At 38.4% G+C, this 20,878-nt stretch overlaps 1 protein-coding gene across 2 annotated transcripts in view; it reads left to right on the forward strand.

Moving 5' to 3' along the window:
• The first annotated feature begins 223 nt into the window (after positions 1–223).
• LOC149067641 (uncharacterized) overlaps positions 224–20,878 on the forward strand; it is an 84,049-nt gene continuing 63,394 nt past the window's right edge. Inside the window, exon 1 of one of the 2 annotated variants that reach the window (XM_089252489.1) lies at positions 224–422. In XM_089252489.1, coding sequence (XP_089108615.1) covers positions 394–422 — 29 coding nt within the window. In that variant the 5' untranslated portion in view covers positions 224–393. The remainder of the gene's footprint in view (positions 423–20,878) is intronic. The other variant, XM_089252488.1, reaches the window with a different exon arrangement.

Consider the following 20,878-nt stretch of genomic DNA (forward strand, 5'->3'; position numbering starts at 1 on the left):
GAGTTTCCTTGGTAGGGCCTCCGAAAAATCAGTTGGCCCGGGGGCTCCTGATGCCCTGATGCTCTTAAGACGGCCCTGCCCCCCCCCCTCCCACTTCCTCCGCGTGCACTTTTGATCCAAAAGGAAATATGGGGAAAGCAATGACCATAATTTTAATTTATAGTTGAATTCATAGATGGCAGCACATGTCCGAGTGTTTGGGTTTTTCTTGAAGAAAATCATTGATCTGGCAACTCTCTAGTCCAGTCGGTTCTATCGTATATAAATTTATATAGTTAGACCCGTTAGACCAAAACTAATTATGCTGGAGCCGTAATTTTTGCTTCGCGTATTCATTTTTACCAGAATTTTGACATTTATCTGGAGGACATTCAACTGCATACATAAATAGACATGGGTGAGCCGGAAAACTACGGTTTACGGTAGGTTTAGTTGAAAGATTCTGTTAATTGGATCGTGTACCCAATAAAAAAAATTTACATTTTAAATAAACCTGCGAAATTAACTATTAAATCGATTTCACATCATTGTATTTTGTCATTCCATTGCGATGAAAAAAAAAGATTGTATTTCGTGTGGTTATTTCCGGCATCTTAGACTTTTAGCCGTTTTGTATTCGGATAGTGTATTTTGGCGCGAAATTAAATTTCTCAGTGCAGTAATTGAAGTAAAACCTGAAAGCAGGGCCGTCTTAAGAGTATCATGGGCCCCCGGGACAAGTGGTTTTTTGGAGGCCCTACGTGGTAAATCCTAGAAAATTTCAACCGGGTCTCATTTTTGTGAGGTCCCTCTTCTCTTGAGGCCCCCGGGGCCCATGCGTTAATCCCGCACTGCCTGAAAGTTGGACACCTATTCATTAAAATTTGTGCTATTTAAAGTGTCCAACATATGGGGTACGAGGCTATGTCTCAGGGCTTCAGTATGTGACACACACATGCACTGATGAACCACAATAAATTAACTTACTATATATAAGCAGGGCTTGACAAATCACAAATAAAAAATCTAGGTGCCAGAAAAAGTTTTTATACCTGAGAAAAACAGGTTCAAAATGATACTTTTGTTTTATTTTTTCAGGGCATAGTGGCCCTCTTTCGTGTTGGCAGATACAGAGCCGCAACTAGGGTGGAGCAGGTGGGTCTGATGCAGAGGGGAGTGCAAATTTCACCCTTTAATGACTCTAAAGCCGTGTTTTCCTAAGAGCAGTTTCTCTGCACCAGCGTTCAGCATGAAAATGCTAATTGGTTGAAAAACCCGAATTTCAGATTTTTTTTACTAATCACGCTGCATGCGATGCATAAAAGCTGCTCGCGGGGAAAATCTGGTAAATTAGCATTACAAGGTGGTGCCAAAATGTGTGCTTGCTCAGCTGACCAAACATCTAGTTGTGGTCTTGTGCAAATATGCGGGTATAAATTCCAAATATTTTGTGCTGTTCTCAGACTCCCATTTAGTAACTACGCAAAAAAAATATTAGGTGCCAACATCAATTTTTTAGTTGCCATGGTGACCTGGTGCATAGAATTTTTCAAGCCCTGATTATATACCAGTATAGTGGAACCTAGATAACTCGACACCCTAAGAAAATTGCGAAACATGTCTACTTAGGGGTCATTCAAGTATTATGTCAGCATCGGGGGGGGGGGGGAGTTTCGGATTTGCTGACTTTTTATGACAAGGGGGGTTTGAAGGTTGCTTACGTCATCAACCACCCCTTTTTAAAGATATGAAACATTCTAAGCTGCTGATGAAATTTTGCTGACAGGGTCAGTGTTTTGCTGACAAAGGGGGAGGGGGTCAAAAATGGCTGAAAATCTGCTTATGTAATACTTGAATGGCCCCATAAGCGGGTGTCAAGATAAGATTTTATTTCATCTTACTTTCTATTAATTTTTAAAAACAGTTTATATGTATGATATACATGTATATACAATTGAAAAATTGTATATTACATCATCTGAAAATTTATAAAATGTTTTGGTCTGCAATTTTCTATGAAAAGTTTTTGGTTTTCGTATTGGGAATAATCCCGAATTAGGTGGAAAATTTATGTTTTAATTGACAAAAGATTTTTTATTTGTGAATCAGCAGTGCAGTTGTTCAAAACAAGTAAAAATTTCCTCCTTTCATCCAAAACATTTTGATCTAACTTACTCAACCATCTCTCACTCAAAAAATATCAGAAATCATTCACATGTGTCTGGATTTCATAGTCCACTGGTCTAGTTTTCTAATTCCATTTTGATCAGTTTTGTTGCGCCATGGTCATTTTCTGCACACGAGGACTAATTATTTACCTAAATTTTATTGCTGATTCCAAATGGCAGTGTTAAACATTTTTTTGCCTTTTTATACTCACATAGAGGTTAGTGTGCTAACCCCTCTGTGTGGAATCACCTGTGGTACCAATCATTTTCTGTGGTCATGTCGCTGTTTCTGTTATATTCTTGCATCGGGTAAGTTTCTGACAAAGACGAATTGGGTATTAAACTCTGGACATCTCTAAACATCCTTTGTACTTTTAATCTTATCAACCTGAGCTACCACACCCTTCTGATTCCAAACAGCAAGAAATAAGGGAAGTAACATTAAAGCCAAAGATGTGAGGAAGAATCTCAGACATATCAATTGACAAGTAAACGTTTAAAAAAAAGGAACAGAATTATTGAAATGCAATTGAGCAATGTCATAAAAAATTTTGAACTGATCAATGAATGACCAATTTGTGAAAATGAGTTCTGATAATACAGTGCAAATCGTAGTTGACTTGAGCGGGATTTAGTCATTATGTGTCGAGTTGAAAGGGTTTCTCCCCATCAAATTTAGTATTGTGCCAACCATGGGAATAATAGATGTCGAGTTACCAGGGCAGTCAAATTATCTGCATGTGGAGATGTATAGGTTTCACTGTATTACCATTTCTTCATGTGTTATGACTTACTCATAGGCACCACAATCTGGGTGTTGAGGCTACTTAAGTCCACCACTACCAATAAATTTTGTGTGGGAGCTGAGCCTCTCTGAATGTTTTCTTTATGTTTGCGTCTCTGGACTTACCTGAATTTTACTGCTAACAACATCAGGGTTGGGTTTTTACCGGTAAAAATTATGGTAAAAATGGTAAAAACCTTGTACATACAATTGGCCTCTTAGTAATTATAATCAATATGCAGAGTAACAGTTTTTTGTAAACTAATGATTAATAATTGTTTAAATAATAATTATCATAAAAATTCAAATAAATTTAAGCCTGAATTAAAGGAAAAATAAGAATTATAGAAACAAACTGTTGTAACACGAGCAATGTTTAGATCTTCATCAGCAGCACACTTTGAATTAGGTTTATGTAAAAACCTATTTTTTTTCTTTGCCCCCTCTTTGTATGTATAAATTATAATAATTTGAATTTTGTACAATTTATAACTTACATACTACAGTGAAAATCCCATATAATGATAATCAAAGGGACCAGAGAAATGTATCGTTATTAGGGAGCCATCATTATAAATAGAGTATATTAACATTATGAATCAGGACCAGAGAGAGTAATACCAGTATAGAGAAGATCGTTATATAAGATTATTATACAGTGAAACCTCACTACAATGATACTCGATATAATGATAAATTCCTCTACAGCAATATTTTTTCTTCGTCCATAGAGTATTGCTATATCAAGCTTTTTCCGCTGTATATTACTTTTAGTATAGAGATAGAGGCCTAAGCGGTCTGTAGTGCAGGGTGGTGAATTTAAGTAATTTGTGGTCAAAAACATCAAATTGAAACAGGAGAATGGCAGCAAAATTCTAATAGCCAGCAGGCGACAAAGTCAAATCTGCCTCTGCTATTTATAAACAGATACTTTGACTAGAATTTATAGTGTGTATACTTTTCTTTTTTAATCCATCTGCATATGATAACAATACAAGACTATCTTTATGGTAGGGGGCTTGACAAATTAAGAAATATATATTTATGCATTAGCCAAATTGGTTAGGAGCCAAGCATAATTTTTTGCTCAAGAGAAATGGTCCTAAATAATGTTTTTTCCAGACTTTTACAAATATATATATCCCCTTCCTGTGCTAAAAGGCACACTGTCATGAAATCAGAGAATTTTGTGTCATTCATAAACTTCAATTGAACAATTACATAAAGAAAATTTCAAGTGCCAATGTAGATTTTCTAGTCACCATGGCAACTTGGCACCTAGGATTTGTCAAGCCCTGCTTTATGGCAAGAAAATTTATAACAATAAGATCAAATGTGCATATTATACTTTTAAAAGGATTGGCAAGTTTTAGGACAGTATGTTGAAACCCTTCTGTCCAAAACCTCTTTATAACCTAAAGTGAAAAACTTTAATATTTGATGAAGTAACTTCTATAATCAAATAATAAACTTTATATTATATAAATTACATTAAATAAATTAAAATTTTTAAATTCAAAACAGTATATGTAAAGGGTTGTATCTCTCTCTCTTAGGTTATCAAGCTATGGGATCACACTTTAAAACTGAACTGTCTTGAGATTAATTAGATTTATTGAAACATGAAAGATACAAAAATGTAATAAAAATGTTACATGAAAATTAGAAAAATGCAATAGATATGACTACAGAATGAAATTAAACTTATGTAATAATTGAACACTAATAATCAATCTCAACTTCTCAACATTCGATAGCACATAACTTATTAAGCTGCCCTATCTGTGCCAAGAGGATTTCTAAGTTTAGTGTGTATCGCTATAAATTTGAAATATTCTTTCAATTGATGCAGCACTTGCTGGACACAAAAATCAAAAATAGTGTGTTTAAGACAGTCTTTTGATAAGCCTTATTCTTCCAGTGTTTTTCTGACTGCTGGCCATCATGTGATAGCATTGTATATATAGCTTGTATTTATTTAGTTAAATACAAGCTATTTATATACAGTAAAACCTTGTTAAGTCATCACCCTGATAAGTCGTCATTCCGGTTAAATCGTCATTTTTCTTCACACCCTTCCAGTTCTCATAGACCACAATGCTATTAAACCCTCGTTTACTCGTAGCTAATTTCGGTTAAGTCGTCACTATGAAAAAGTTTGAGAAAGAGCAACAGACTATTTTTATGGCTCCCATTAAAAAAAGAGCTTGTTAACAGCATTGTGACATGCTTAAAAGTCACCATAAAATGCTATATACCCAAACGGAACAGTTTAAGTAACGAAACTTACGCTGGGGAAGTTCATTTGCCGAATAAGGTTTTTGGAACATTGGGGACTGTTCAAGCTAGATCTCATTTCTGCCTGGGCTCCATTGGAGAAACTGTACACACCGCAAGACACCCAAGCTCTGTCGCAAGAAGCAACGTACCAGCAAAACCAAAATTTATTGATACGTCAAAGATTACACATAGTGCAAGGAAATCAAAAATTATGTAAATCAAAGAATCAAATTAATCAAGTCAAAGTGCAACGGGCACGGATAATAAATAATCATAGAAAGCATGGGCTCTACTAATATAGGGCTTGAAATTTAAACAAAATATCTTTGTTGAAAAAAATTAGAGACATTCTTTCCCAAGTTGAGGTCTTCTGTTTACTTTTTCCTGCCCAGGGCCCCTCCCTCCACCAAGTCAAAAGTGTTCGAGATTCTTTGTAGTTGTATCATGAACTACTGACGAAGAATTAAAACACCAAAATTAAATTTGATGTCTATGTAAAATTAATGTGCAATTATGAAGAAAAGCTACTTATAGCTTTAGACTAACAGTTGCTCTGTTAGTCTAAATTAAAAATTACTAATATAAATCAAAGTGTACAGTACATTTTACGACAATAATTTAAGTAATAAGAGATAAAAAAAGGTAAAAAATTGCTATTATATTTTTTCTTTCACAATCTATAAATTTTATTAATATTGTTGTTTTGATTCATACTTTAATAAATGTCATATTACTTTAAATTTATTCGATTTTCATAACATCGCACATTAAAACTGTTGGAACTCCTCTTAAGTCGTCACTCCGCTTAAGCCGTCATAATTTCGATAACTTGAGGTGACGACATATCGAGGTTTTACTATATCAAATGGCACCCTTTTTTTGATTTAGTTAGGTTTGTATTCTGCTAGTACTTTTTTTTATATGCTATAAAAAAATTATATATAGTATTGTGGAAAAAATCTATGTTTCCACGTAACATTTTGAAACTTGGAGGTTTTGGACAGTTTTAGACAATTTCTGACAATTTATCCTGTGTTTCCTGCCCAAAACTTTAATAATAATTTTAGTGTTATGTATCTGCAAAACATTGTATCAGAATTGTGCATTTTTTAAGGGAAAAAAATATATAATTTTATATTAATATAAAAACATAAATTTTTTTTAAAAATAATGATAGAAACTAATTTTTTTCCCTGAAGGTGGTAAAAACCAGGAGTTTTTCTCTGGATGGTAAAAACCGCAGGAAAATATGTTTTTACCAAGACAGTAAAAACCATCAGCGATAAATACCGTGCAACCCTGAATAACATGCCACATTACTATATTATAACAGTTACACACACACAGTATTTTTGTATTATTGAATGAAAAATGTTTAATGATATATATGATCGGCTGGCAATAGAGAATTTTTTAGGGAGTCTGAATTTTTCAAGGAGATGAAAAGGTGTGTATACAATTCAAAATTAGAAAGGGATACCTTTATTTAGGGTTTTTGAATTCCCGACATGTTGGAGCTTTTGGGAAATAAGAAATTGTATTTCCCGAGAATTCAGGAAATCAGTTATTTATAGTGGAACCCTGTTTATATGACTCTAATTTATACTGGGTTCATACAGTCCTTGAAAAAAAAGTTCATTTTCAAGACTTTTAAAAGTCCTTGAAAAATCATTGCAGTCCTTTAAAAAAATAAGACATTTTCAAGTGCTTATAAGTGCTTGAATATTTATTTTTTTTTGTGTGTCAATTTCTTTCATAAAATTCGGTTTTCCTCTCAACTAAATCCCACCCCCACAACCAAACCATTTTCTTCTTGGGCGAAGATGAGTAGAGCAACAATGATGAGTTATGAGACAATTTTCAAAACAGGACATAATGGTCATGCATACTCGAGGTATTTCTGTGCTCAAAAAGTTGTGTAAAATCTGGTTGCAAAGCACTGCGCTTAAGATATTGCTTAAAAAATATTTTAAACTAATTAATTAATTATTCATAAATGTCTGTTGCATAAAGCACTGTCGCATTGAAGCAGTATATATTTAAATGAATTCTGTGAGGGAAAAACTTTATTATATAATTTATAGTGTTAAAAAAATAATTTTAATTACTTTCAGTAAGAATAAAATTTAGATGACTGTTGCAAGTTCTGAAAATAACGATACATTTTTATGAAAAATTTGGGGTGGCCAAAATTTACATGAAAATATGGGTTATATGGCTACTCTACACATGTGCTTTCTGATTTTTTATCGAAAGCACATTTTAATAGTGTTTCAAACAAAATGATTTCTGCTGAAATGTCCTCTGATAAAACTATGATTTTTTTATTTTAAAGCAAGACCTTTAGAACTTAATAGACTGCAAGCTGAAATTAGAAGTATAATTTTCAAAAATTATTTATTTTTAATAAATTAGCATTTCAAACTTGAAATTAAAATGAGTAAATTTGGGATATAAATAAAAAAATCCAATTAATTTCATTTTTTGAAAGCCTGATTTCTATCAACCATGATATGAATGTCCTTGAATTTTCCAATTTTGCCTGGAAAAGTTAATTTTGCCTCTTCACTTTCAGAGTATGAACCATGTTATAATGATTTCTCATTTATACAACGTTCTCTATACTTTTTTAATGTTAAAATATTTCATTTATACTCCATATAACTTCAACTACACAATATTTTCACTCCGACCAGAATCCCAAATTTTGGCAAAAGTGCTATTTCACTAAATTGATGTACGTGGGGAATTTTTTAAAATGTCATTTAACATATTGTGTGTGTGAAACACTGCAATTAGACAAATACATTTAATACACCTTAGATTTTGGTTTATGACCCTTAACAATAAATGGCAATATATAATAAAATTTTGCAATGATACAGGCAGCAGATTTTTAGAAATCATGTTTCAAACTGAAGTAAAATGTCAGAAATAACATTCATTCTTCATGAAACACCTTAAAAATTTGCATTCACAGATTACTTGATGTGAAAACGCAACTAGAAAGTGAATGTAACTTAGGTTCTAAGCATCACATAAACAAAACAAGGCCTGGTTTAGAATCACAAAAGGGGTGTAATGTGATAGGCCTCCTCGTGGTGCACTCTGGGTAACGCCAAATCTATCACACGTCATTGTCATCGCTTTTTGTGCTCATATACTTCACCTTCAATAGCCCAAATTACACGTTTATTTCTACACATCTTGCAGTACATGTCTTGCGTCTCGTTTTGTCCTGTACATGTTTTTGTCTTTTGTGTCCAACCCCTCGTTGTGGGCCCCACTCAGGCGGGGAGGGGTCCTCCCTGATGGGGCATTGCTTCTAGCGTATGCTCCATCCGGGACGCTGTCTACCTGCGTGTTTGCCGTGCGTGGAGACCCGTAAGGCTGGAGATGGGGATCCTGGTTAGCCTGATGCGCTAGCTTTGGCCTCGGATTCAGCCGAAACAGGAGGCCTGGATTAGCCCCGTCTGGGTCAATCGGCTGGTCGCCTCGTTGGCTAAAGGGGTTACACTACTGGGCAGGTAGAGGGGCCGGGCCTGCCGGACGTCGTTGAGGTTTGTTGGTGCTGCTTCACGGCGATCTTGGATCTTGAACGCGTCTGCTCGCCTGCTTCGGTGGTGTATAGCTCCTACCTAACCTGGCGTTGCTACTAACCTTCATCGGTTACGTGTGCGCGTCCCCTTGTAGGGCTCCATGGTGGGCATGGTCGGTAGGGGCCGAACACATTATCTCCAAAATGGGGAAAAATCAAAATGCACCAAAACGTCAAAGAACTGCTATGAGCGAAACTATTGTCACTGATCCTGCTCCTACTGTTTCATTTTTCTTCCTGCATTGTACTGACACTGATAAACCACTGGCCAAAGTGTCACCATTCATAATAGACAAAGCTCTCTATGGCGCAATAGGCACATTAAAATCAGTGAAGGCTCTTCGTTCAGGAGACCTTCTCATTGAAACTAACACACCTAAACAATCCGAACTCGTTCAAAAGCTCACATCTCTCGGAGACATTCCAATAATAGTCAAAATCCATCCCACGTTGAATTATTCACGTGGTGTGATTTCAGATACTAACTTGATTAATATGGATGAAGAACTACTAACAGAGGAGCTGGCGTCTCAAGGCGTAACATCTGCCAAACATATCATGAGCCGCAAAGATGGCAATCCAGCTCCATCACGTAACATAATTCTGACATTCTCATCACCGACATTGCCGAAAGATATTAAGATAGGCTATTATAGTCTCAAAATCCGCCCATACATACCTAACCCCGTAAGATGTTTCAACTGCCAGAAATTCGGTCACTCACGAACGGCGTGCCGAAGTCAACCCACCTGCGCGAAATGCGGTGAGAAGGACCACATTTCGGACAACTGCACTTCAACATCATTCAAGTGCGTCAATTGCGGTGGCATTCACCCCGCATTTGACAGGAAGTGTCCGAAATGGAATGAAGAAAAAGAGATCCAGAAGATCAAGGTCCTTAATAACATCTCGTATATCGAAGCACATCGTCGCATAACATCTAACCAAGCTCCAATAGTTGGTAAATCGTACGCCAATACGACTTCACAATCACCGACTACTAACAAGATTAACAGTGTAACAAAAGTTTCTATTACAACTCAGACCGAACCAATTGCTAACACATCCACTCAAACTTCATCCAATCAACCATGCAATAGTTGTGGCTGCTGTTGCTCCGCTGGATTCCGGAGGGAGTCCACTACCTCCGAAGAAGAAGCGGGAAAAGCAACAGCAAACACATTCAAAATATCTACTGGTACCAAACCGAAAATTAGTTCTGGAAATAAAACAAAAAAGAAACCTTTCAAGACGGGGTATTCCAAAAAAGCCATACAGAGAGCTTTGACACATCCCACCGTTAAAAATTTGTCACTTATCGATGAGACATCGATTGGTGACATGGATCTTGACAATACTACAGAATCCGGTACTACCCGCCGCAAGATTGACCGGAATAAATTTAAGGACCTTGAACCGTCTACTTCTATTTGAAATTTAAATTTATGGCCAACATAATTCAATGGAACATTCGTGGTCTTAGATCCAATTACGAAGATCTCAAGGATTTGATCAATCGTTATCATCCTGTTTGCGTGGCACTCCAGGAAACTTTCACGAAGCCCTCGGAGACATGGAACATCAGGCGACATTCCCTGTTCCGTATTGACTACGATGACGGGAGTAGAGCCTGCCGCGGTGTTGCTCTGCTGGTTCCACATCATGTGTCGTCGCGCGTTCTAACGCTGCGCACGAACCTGCAAGCCATCGCGGTGGAAATCTCTACAGGCCTAAGAATTACCATCTGTTCTATTTATTTGCCACCAAATGACACCATCTTACAGAGAGATCTAGAAGATCTGATTGATCAATTACCTCCACCATTTTTTCTTCTTGGAGACTTCAATGCACATAACCTGTTATGGGGTTCTAACAGCAACACCCCACGTGGCGAAATGGTTGAACGGCTGTTAGAAGACATGGACCTCGCCATCATGAATAATGGCAGTTTCACTCATTTTCATGCCCCAAACAATAGTTTCACTGCAATAGATCTATCCTTATGTTCACCCTCACTCTTGCCCAACTGGTCCTGGTCGGTTGATCCGGACCTCCACGGGAGCAATCATTTTCCTCTGGTGGTTAAGTGCCTTGATCGAAGCCATAGCATACCTGAGGGTCCTCCTCGGTGGAAGCTTGTGGCCGCCCGATGGGCAGACTTCACGGTCAAGGCAGAAATCACGGAGGATATGGTTTCGCAACCCGACGTCGACCACTGTGTCGACCTTGTGACCAGTTGTATCATCTCTGCAGCAAATGAAACAATACCCAAAGTCTCCTCGAAACTTCCTAAATTTCCTAAACCTTGGTGGAACCACGAATGTAATCTTACGATTAAAGCACAAAAGAAAGCGTGGAGTAGGTTCCGGCGGTATCCTACCCATGACAACAAGTTGGCGTTTTTAAAAGCAAAGGCGATAGCGAGAAGAACCAGGCGCCAGGCTCAACGCGAGTCCTGGCAAAAGTTTACCACGGGAATCAATTCATCTACTTCATCGAAAGTCATTTGGGACCGGATCCGAAAAATCAATGGTCATTATCAGTCTCATCCAATCACCATTTTAAACACCAATGGCACTATCATCAGCGATGTGAGGGATATTGCGGATACCATCGCCGCCCATTTCGCCACTGTCTCCAGTGATGCGAATTATCCCCCATCGTTTCATCCCATTAAATCATCGGCCGAACGTACATCGTACACCTTCCGGCCTTTTACACCGGAGGGATACAACTCATTGTTCACCCTTCATGAACTGACGACGGCCTTGCAGCGAAGTCCTGACTCAGCTGTAGGGCCCGATGCCATTCATTATTCCATGATTCGGCATCTCTTACCAGAATCACTCTCACATTTACTCATATTATTTAATCGGATCTGGGTCAATCACTCATTTCCTGACACCTGGCGAGCAGCCATTGTTCTTGCATTCCCGAAGCCTGGCAAAAATCCTCTGCAACCTAACAGTTACAGACCTATTGCTTTGACCAGTTGTCTATGTAAGCTCATGGAACGCATGGTCAACTATCGCCTTATGCACTACCTTGAGGTTAACAATATTTTATCTAAACATCAAAGCGGCTTTAGACGGTTCAGGTCCACAACATGCAATTTGTTACGCCTTGAGACATCAATAAGACAAGCATTTGTGAAGAGGGAGCATATGCTAGCCATATTTTTCGACATAGAAAAGGCCTACGACCGTACTTGGAGGCACGGAATTCTTTCCGACCTCCATAATAGCGGCTTGCGGGGCAACTTGCCCATTTTCATTAAGAACTTTCTTGCTCGCCGCATCTTTCAGGTACGGATCGGAAGCACGTTATCAGCTCCCCAAATTCAAGAACAAGGTGTACCTCAAGGTAGCATTTTAAGTGTAACACTTTTTATTTTAAGACTCAACGGGGTGTTGAACCAACTCCCGTTGTCTGTCACTGGCGCACTCTACGTGGATGATCTGTTGATATCTTACCAATCAGTGAATATGAGGTCAGCCGAGAGACAATTACAAACCGCTCTCAACAAGATCAGCAAGTGGGCTCATAATAACGGCTTTTCATTCTCCGCTGACAAGACTGTTGCTATGCACTTTTGTCGGCGTCGAGACCTACATGATGACCCACAATTGTTTCTCAATAACAATCTAATACCTATTGTAGAAAATACTAAATTCCTCGGCATCACATTTGACAAGAAACTCACTTTCAAACCTCAAATTGCGCAATTAAGAGCTCGTTGCATGAAGACGATGAACCTCTTGAAGGTCATCTCGTCTACATCGTGGGGAGCTGACCGTAAGTCGCTCCTTCACTTATATAAAGCTTTAATAAGATCGAAGCTCGACTACGGCTCCATTGTATACGGGTCGGCACCTCGGAGCTATCTGAGTGTGCTCGACGCAGTCCACCATCTCGCCCTGCGGATTTGTTCTGGAGCATTCCGGACGTCTCCAATGGAGAGCCTGTATGTCGAATGCAACGAGCCATCACTGACATCAAGACGCCAACAACTTTCTTTGAAATATTATATCAAAATGAAGTCTTTACCAGGTCATCCACTTCATCGTGTCATTTTTAATCCCTCATTTCATAGACTATTTGCTGCTCGCCCTTCATGTGTTCCATCTTACGGTCTTCGTATGAGGGCACTTGTGGAAGAACTAGAATTAGACATCAGTCGTGTGGCCCCAGTTGCTTGGCAACTGGCACCATGGGAGCAGTCTCTGCCAGATGTCTCTCTTTCATTATCATTATACCCTAGAGCCACCACAGCAGATGTCATATATCGACAGATATTCTTTAGGCACAGGGGTAGGTACAATAGGTACTTTCCCATATATACCGACGGCTCTAAGAGCCCTGGGCATGTCGGTTGTGCCTACATCTGCTGTGAGGAGACATCTTTGAAACTTCCAGACACATTCTCTATTTATTCGGCAGAACTGTACGCAATCCTTCAGGCTCTACGTCATATACGACGCAAACGCCACCGACGATGCATCATTTATAGTGACACTCTCAGCGCGTTACAAGCACTGTGTTCCTGTACGTTTCACACTCATCCATTCATTCATGCCATTTTTCATGAACTGCATTACCTCATTCATCATGGTACCACAGTAAAATTATACTGGGTACCAGGTCATGTTGGAATACCGGGCAACGAAAAAGCAGACACCGCAGCTCGAACAACAACTAACATTGACAATAACCTTTTGGTACCTGCCAGTGACCACTTCTCAATCCTCCGGGAAGTGATGCATCACCGCTGGCAGGACCATTGGAACAATCAAATTAATAACAAATTACATGCCATCAAGCCCACACTTGGCCATTGGCGTTCGAGCTGCAGAACTAACCGAAAGGAGGAAGTTCAGCTTGCCCGGTTGCGCATAGGACACAGTCGCCTCACACAATCATATCTTTTATTACGAGAGAGTCAGCCACAGTGCCCACATTGTCAAAGTCCATTAACCATTGCTCATGCTTTTACTTGTTCACATCATCGTCATCATTTTACGACCGCTTTTGGTCAAAGTCATCTTTCACTTCATGACATTTTAAATGACCACAGCGATGTATCTCGCATCTTTAAATTCATCAAAGCCATTGGTTTTTATAATAAATTATAGATTTTTACAATTCATGTCATTGTTTTATGCTTTACGTTGCTTTTTATCATGCATAGTTTTAGTATTTTGACATGACAAAAGGATGATTTTTCTTATTTTTATAATTTGTTTTGGCGCAGTTTGATCAAATTGGTCCTTGCGCCAGAAAATTTAAAATCCAATCCAATCCAATTAGAATCACAAAAAATGGGGCTTTCATATAAAATGAAAAAAAAACCCCAGATATTTTCTTTTAAAATGAGGTCTTAAACATAGTTGGATACATTAATCAACTTCTATTGATTTAAAATTTCTTTGGGAGAGAATTTTTTCTAATTTTCCTACAATTATCAAATGACATTTTACCCTTTTTTAATTTTTCTTATTTTGAATATTCGAAATCTGTATCCCAGAGGTAAAGAGCACTATGTCCATTTTTGTCAATATTGGGAAAATGCTATTAATTTGCAGTGCTTTAGTCACACTACACATAGGTATAGGGACACTAAATCATTTTCAATAAATACCAGCTATATTAAAACAAACGAGCTCAATAGAGGAACTACTATACTAAAAAAAAAATCTTTAAATGACTCTCCTGTAAGATTTCCTTTTGTGACATGGTGCCTTTACCTCTTTGAATACAGAAATTCAAACTGAGCAAAGAAAAGATATATATCTTGCCTTTTCTATATAGCTTTAATTCCACATATATGCTTGTCACTATAATATTTTCATAACTATGCTGATCAAATTTTTACACAATCCTTTGATAAAAGTAATTATTCATATGCATTTTTTGCACAAAATAACAACTAATGAATTTCGTTTTTGAATCTTCAAGTCCCCAATTTTAATCTTACACAGGGTTGTTTGGTTTAAACCATCTTTGTTTTAACCAACTGGTTTTTTTAAAAAAATCAGATAAAAGTGGCCTAAATATCATTTTTTTCCTTGAAAAATATCATATTGGTTCATTATTAGCCAAAATGTTTCATTTTTACCACATTTTATATCCTTGGGGTACATTCTGACGGTATATCTTTATCAAATTCATGAATAAGGATTGCATCACACATCTAAATGTAGTGGTGTATTATCTCACAGGGTTTCTTTTTCCCTTCACAAAGAAGCAGCTACAGTAGTGACACCATCATGCTAGGGGCAGGTGGTCCTATAATCCAATAAAGACACCAGCTGTCCTTAAAGGACAAAGACTAGTGTACTAGTTGTTACATTACCTCACATACATTTTCATTCCCATAAGAAGTAGCACATCTCCTACTGTATATCTCCCAGTCTTAATATTCAATAGTTGTTTTTTTTATACTTTCACACACACACTGTTAAGCCCAGTTAATCAAGGTTCTACTGTATAGTAGTAACAGATTTATGAAAAATAATCAGCTATATACAGGGTGATTATAATTTAAGTTTTGATTTCAAAACTATACAATAAGTACTGATCAGAATGACTTGAAAATTTGCATGGATACTCCTGAAGCAATGGAAGTTTCTTTCGCAAAAGAAAAAAGTGCAAAATGTGCAAGTAGATGATGCTGTACTTGGCCAGCAGTATAATCTATTTTGTGTAACCACATCATTTCGGCACTTCCACAGCATCAGTGTGTGGATAGAACTTCTATCAAGATGCATAGGCGTAAACTTCTATAGGGCCCATGGGCCTGAGCCCCCCCAACATTTTTGAAGACGCGGCTCAGCCCCCCCAAAAATTCGTATGAATATGGCTTATTCATTTTGCAATGATGAAAATTTCTTTTTAACCAAAAGTTGTCCTAATTATGAATTAGTTAATGGAAACAATCTGCACAAAATTTTAGTTCTTTTAAAAAATCTGGATGGTCTTTGTCTTTCTTGTTCCATGACAATACGTTTATCTCATTTCTTCCCTGCCGTTCAATCCCCAATTGCACCCTCCATCGGTTCCAATCCTTACTGCCAGAAGGCACGGCTGAGAGGAAGATTCTTTGAGGTGTTGAGGGGGCTCTTTCTTCTTTGCCTGTGGCAAAAACTGAGTGTCTCTTCTTTTGTTCACTGCGACCGGAGGACGGCCATGGCGCCAACATGAAAATATGCCCAAAGATGCATGGTGGGGGGAGGGGGAAGGTTGAAAATTGGGAAGCAATGATATTGAAACCGAAATAAATTACACTCTATAAAGAATAGGTGCCAGAACCTAGAGGCTGAGGCCATTTGAGCCCCCCCCCCCCTCTCCGCAATACATTTTGTAAGGGGACTGAGCCTCCCAGTAATTACTGAAAAAAACCATTGTGCAATGCATTCTTCCTCTCCTTCGTACACGTTTGAGTCTGGTATATGCGGGAGGACCAATAACTTTTAGCCCCCCCCCCCAATGTTTTTTTGAAAAATATTGGGGAAAAAAGCACATTCTAAATGCCCATTCATAACAGATCTTGAGGACCGATGCCGAAACATTTTTCAAGCCCCTTTACAACAAAATTTGACTGGGGGTGGGGGTAGAACATAGGCGTAAACTTGTATCCGGCCCATGGGCCCGAGCTCCCCCCCCCCCCAACATTTTAGAAGAGCCGGCTCGGCCCCCCCAAAAATTCGAGTGGATAAGTTTTTCACACTTGGCTCAGAAAAAAATTTTTGACAAAAAATTTCTTTAAATAGTAGAAATCCATCTGCTCGAAATTTTATTTTTTTACTTTTCTTCAGAATCTCAACGCACTTGTTCTGTGACAATAGTAGTCTTATCTCCGAATCAATCCAGCATCCATTCATCCTAAATTGCGTCCTCCCAGAGTGGTGCCTGAAGGCACCAGTGTAGATAACTTGGGGGGGGGGGCGGAACCTTTCCCTTGCTTGCACTGTCGGTAAACTCAAGAGCATCTCTTCCTTCTTTTGTTGAGTGTGACCTTTGGGGATGGGGACATGATACAACACAAAAAAGAAAAAAAGTGGGAGGAGGTAAAGTGAACAATGATTAAGCTTATTAACAAGTTCTTCACAACAGAGGCGCTGACATGAAGAAATTAACATTGGGTGGGGAGAGAGCGCTGAAAGTTGCTGGCCGTCCCCTATATACGGGGATGAAATGAAGCACATACGCAGGAAACAGAGGACGCACTGCATTGTTCTTCTAAAAACTATTGGGGGGGGGGGGGCTCAACCACCTTACAAAATTTTTTGGGCTCAAATATCCTCCACTCCTAGGTTCCGGTGCCTTTGAGGGGAATCAAATAAATAATAGTAAAATAAAATTAACACACAAAAAAAAAGAAAATAAGAAATGAATGGAAAATTTCAAAGCCCCCTGAGCCGGGTACCATTGCATTCTAATACTAGGAATATGAAATTTCCTCCTTATAAATCAGGGATTCTCAAACTATCTACGTTAGCAGCACTCTTATATAGAAATTTTAAATACGGTATTTCAATAAATGTTGAAGAGAGGTTAAAAGGTGAAATTTGCGTCCCCCCCCCCTCTGGTCCGGCACCCTAGACATTCGACCCCTCCCCCCCAGCCCTGTTTCCAGTACTCCAACACTTAGGTAGCCAGGGCCGGAACTGGGGAAGAAGGCAGTTTTCACAGGCGGAATTCTTGTGGGGACTGCTAATTGTGGGGGGGGGGGGTGGAAGACGAGAAATATCGTTTCGATCGTTTTTTTTAGTGGGGAGAGGGTGAAAAAATTACATACTCTTCCCTCCCTCCACGACTAAAATGATCCTGTCGCCGTTGGACAGATCTTTCGCGAGGACCCCGATTTTTCACAGGGAAGTGCTTGGACCTGTCGTAAGCGTAACTTGTATTAAGTCGTATGTTAAGTGCATTAAGTCGTAACTTATATTACCTGTCGTAACTTGTTTTAAGCCAATGGGATCGAGACTCCCCCCCCCCTCTTATTAATTTCGGAGAGCTGGCTCAATCTTCCCCTCTCCCCCCCCAAAAAAATCGCATGGATACGTTTTCCACACCTAGACTCGGAATAATCACGTCACGTCAGTACAGTGAGTTTGGGCCTTTATACGAAGCTGTGACATGTAAAAAAAAAAGTGGCGATTTTTCCACAAACACTTTTTTCCGGCCATTTTACAGGATGCGACCTCTATTTATCGGAAAATACTGTAATTTTTTCTATGTTCCATTGCAAATTAAATTGGGGAATTTTTCCAAAAAGGATGTAGTATTTCTTACTTATGTTATTCGAAAAATTGTGTTTATTTCAAAATGAAGAATTATTCTCAAGGTTTTAATAGGGTTCCTCCTTTCCCGATCAATTCTTTTTTACGGACGAATTTCTATTTGTCCAGCCGGTGACCGCAAAGAGGGGGTTTTACATGCCCTGTTTACGTTCGCAGCACTGTTAGAAATTTTAAATATCTTGCGGCATCACAGTCGATCTCAAGGAGGTATTTCGATGCTTCCCCCCCCCCTTTCCCGACAATAAAATGATCTTCACTCCTAGTTACAGCCCGTCTGTGGCATCTAGTGGCGTGTTTCCCGGGGGGGGGGGCACTCAGCGAGCTATAAGCACGGCCATGGACTCCCACATACTGGAGAAGGGCTTCTAGCCTGGGAGCTTTGGCGGACTTTTTATTCCATGTATTTTTTTTTTCCATGATAAAGGGGCCGCACCTTCTGCAGCTGACAAAGAGCATTTCAATAGGGTTCAGTTTCGGCTGCTTCAATGCAGGTTTACTGAATACAATCACCATTTCCTAATTAGAAGGACGGGGAGTGTATAGCGTGTCGCTTATGTGGGGAATATGTCACCTGGAGGCATCCGTCCATATGGGGACCCCCCTTCTGATCCTGAAAACTACATTCTTCTTGACGCCGCCGGTCAAGGCTTTAAAAGCTTTTGTGCTTAATGGATGGCCATCCGTGAAGGACGCCGACATAGATGATCCTAATTGGAATATAAAGAAATTACGGTGGTGAAGAAAAATCTAGACGAGGTTTGCGATTCTGCAAAATAAGAATAGCTGTGTTTGGAGCCACTTGAAGTAAACTCCTTGTTTTTCCCCTGAAAAAAAAAACCCCACAAATGTTGAGATAGACAGTTCCACAGTATTTTATGGTTTGTGTGGACCACATTCGGTTGTGCACGTACATTATAACCTTCTGTTAGTAAAACATGTTGTATTACAAGAAAACGGAAAAGTTCCTCGTGATTCCGCACAGTTTCCTGACAGAAAAAGTAAGCAATATTAAATATAGCTACACATTTTTGATAAATTCATGCATTTTAAACATTTTCTTTAATGATAATTTATTCAGAATCTTCAAAAACAATCTAGATTTTGCAGCCCTCTAATACTTATAATCAATAAAGCGTAGTATAAAATACTTTTTTTTCTGTTAGACATATCAATAAATTAATAAAACTTACCATGTTTTATTTTTTTCAATCATATTTAAAATTTATTTAAGAAAAATTTAAACTCCATTTGGCTTGCATACTTGTAAAAGTGACAATATTTGAATCGAGTTTTTAATAAGAAATTTATGCAACTAAAAAAATTATTATTTTTCTAATTTAAAACCTGATATATGACTCAATATATGAGAGCAAAATAAATCTTAAATAAGTGACATGTAATTTGATTTTGGGGGAAATATACACTGTATCATAAAATATAAATAAATACAGGGCTCGATAAAAATCATTAAAAAATCTAGGCACCAGCCAAATTTTGTAAGAGCCAAGCATGGTTTTTTCACGAGAGAAGTATCTTAAATAATCTTTTTTCAACCTTTCTGGGAATTGATGACCCCTTCCCAGGGCCGCAACTAGATACTTTGTCACCTGGGGCAATTCGGAATTTCGGCGTCCCTTGCATGTAGAAGAAGCAGTTAAAGGGTGAATTCGACTCACATTCTGGTCCAGCGTCCGGAGCACCAGACCTACCTGCTTTCTCTAGTTGTGGCTCTGCTCCTTTCCATGTTGGAAGACAATTATGAAATCGGAAAATTTTGAGCCATCACTAGATTCTGATTTAGCAATCACATATACAAAATTTTAGGCGCGAATACAGATTTTCCAGTCACCATGGTGACCTGGCACTTGGGGTTTGTCCAACCCTGGAATAAATAAAGATGCATATACTGTTCTGAATATATTTTTTGTATATAGTCATTTTCATGACCCCGCCCAGGGGATTTCGGGATTCATGAGATCTGGGGGAATCCTGGGAGGATATACTCAGATTTACGGCATGACTAGATCTGAATAAATTGCCTATGGCGATAGACCGGAGTTGTGCTCGTTTCAATGAGAGAGAGAGAATGAAAGTATATTTTTACTTGGACCGTGATCAAACTAGAATGGGGCTCAAGGGCAAAGGCTACGCCCCCAACAATCAAATAAATTTTTGTTAATTAAATGCTTTTGGGAAATTGGCACCAACTCAAAAATTCTCTGAAAGAAATTCCGTGTCCCCCCCCCCCCCAATAGATTGGTTTTCTTGGGTACGCTCATGCTCAGGGGTAGTCCCATTCCAAGGGCGTAGCGAAGAGGAAGACTTGGGTGTCTGGTCCCCTCGTCCGAAATGTGAGAAAATGACCGAAAAAAGGGGAAAAAGATGACCAAATCTATTGTTCTGTCACTTTGGTCCCCCCTGCCGAACGAAATTTCTGGCTACGCCCTTGTCCCATTCACTTTGATAACAATACATTAAATGATTGTTATACAGTCGAATATCCTGTTATAACGAACTCCAAGAAACCGGAGAAAACACTTCATTATAAAGAAATTTCAGATTGTTTGCATTGTTCCTATGTATACTTATTAGAGGGATTAGAAAACCATTCGTTAAAACGATATTTTCGCTGTAACGGTATTCGTTAAAACGGGATTCGCCTGTAATTAGAGCCCGAATTTTCCACTTAAAAAAAATGGCTAAATATGAACTAAAACTGAGAAAATATGTGCTAAAAGAACAAATAACCAAGCAAAAAACGCAAATG

Source organism: Pholcus phalangioides, unplaced genomic scaffold (genome assembly GCF_987345545.1).
Source record: "Pholcus phalangioides strain wild (caught in Gottingen) unplaced genomic scaffold, Ppha-v1.0 ptg000029l_1, whole genome shotgun sequence".
Lineage (NCBI taxonomy): Eukaryota > Metazoa > Arthropoda > Arachnida > Araneae > Pholcidae > Pholcus > Pholcus phalangioides.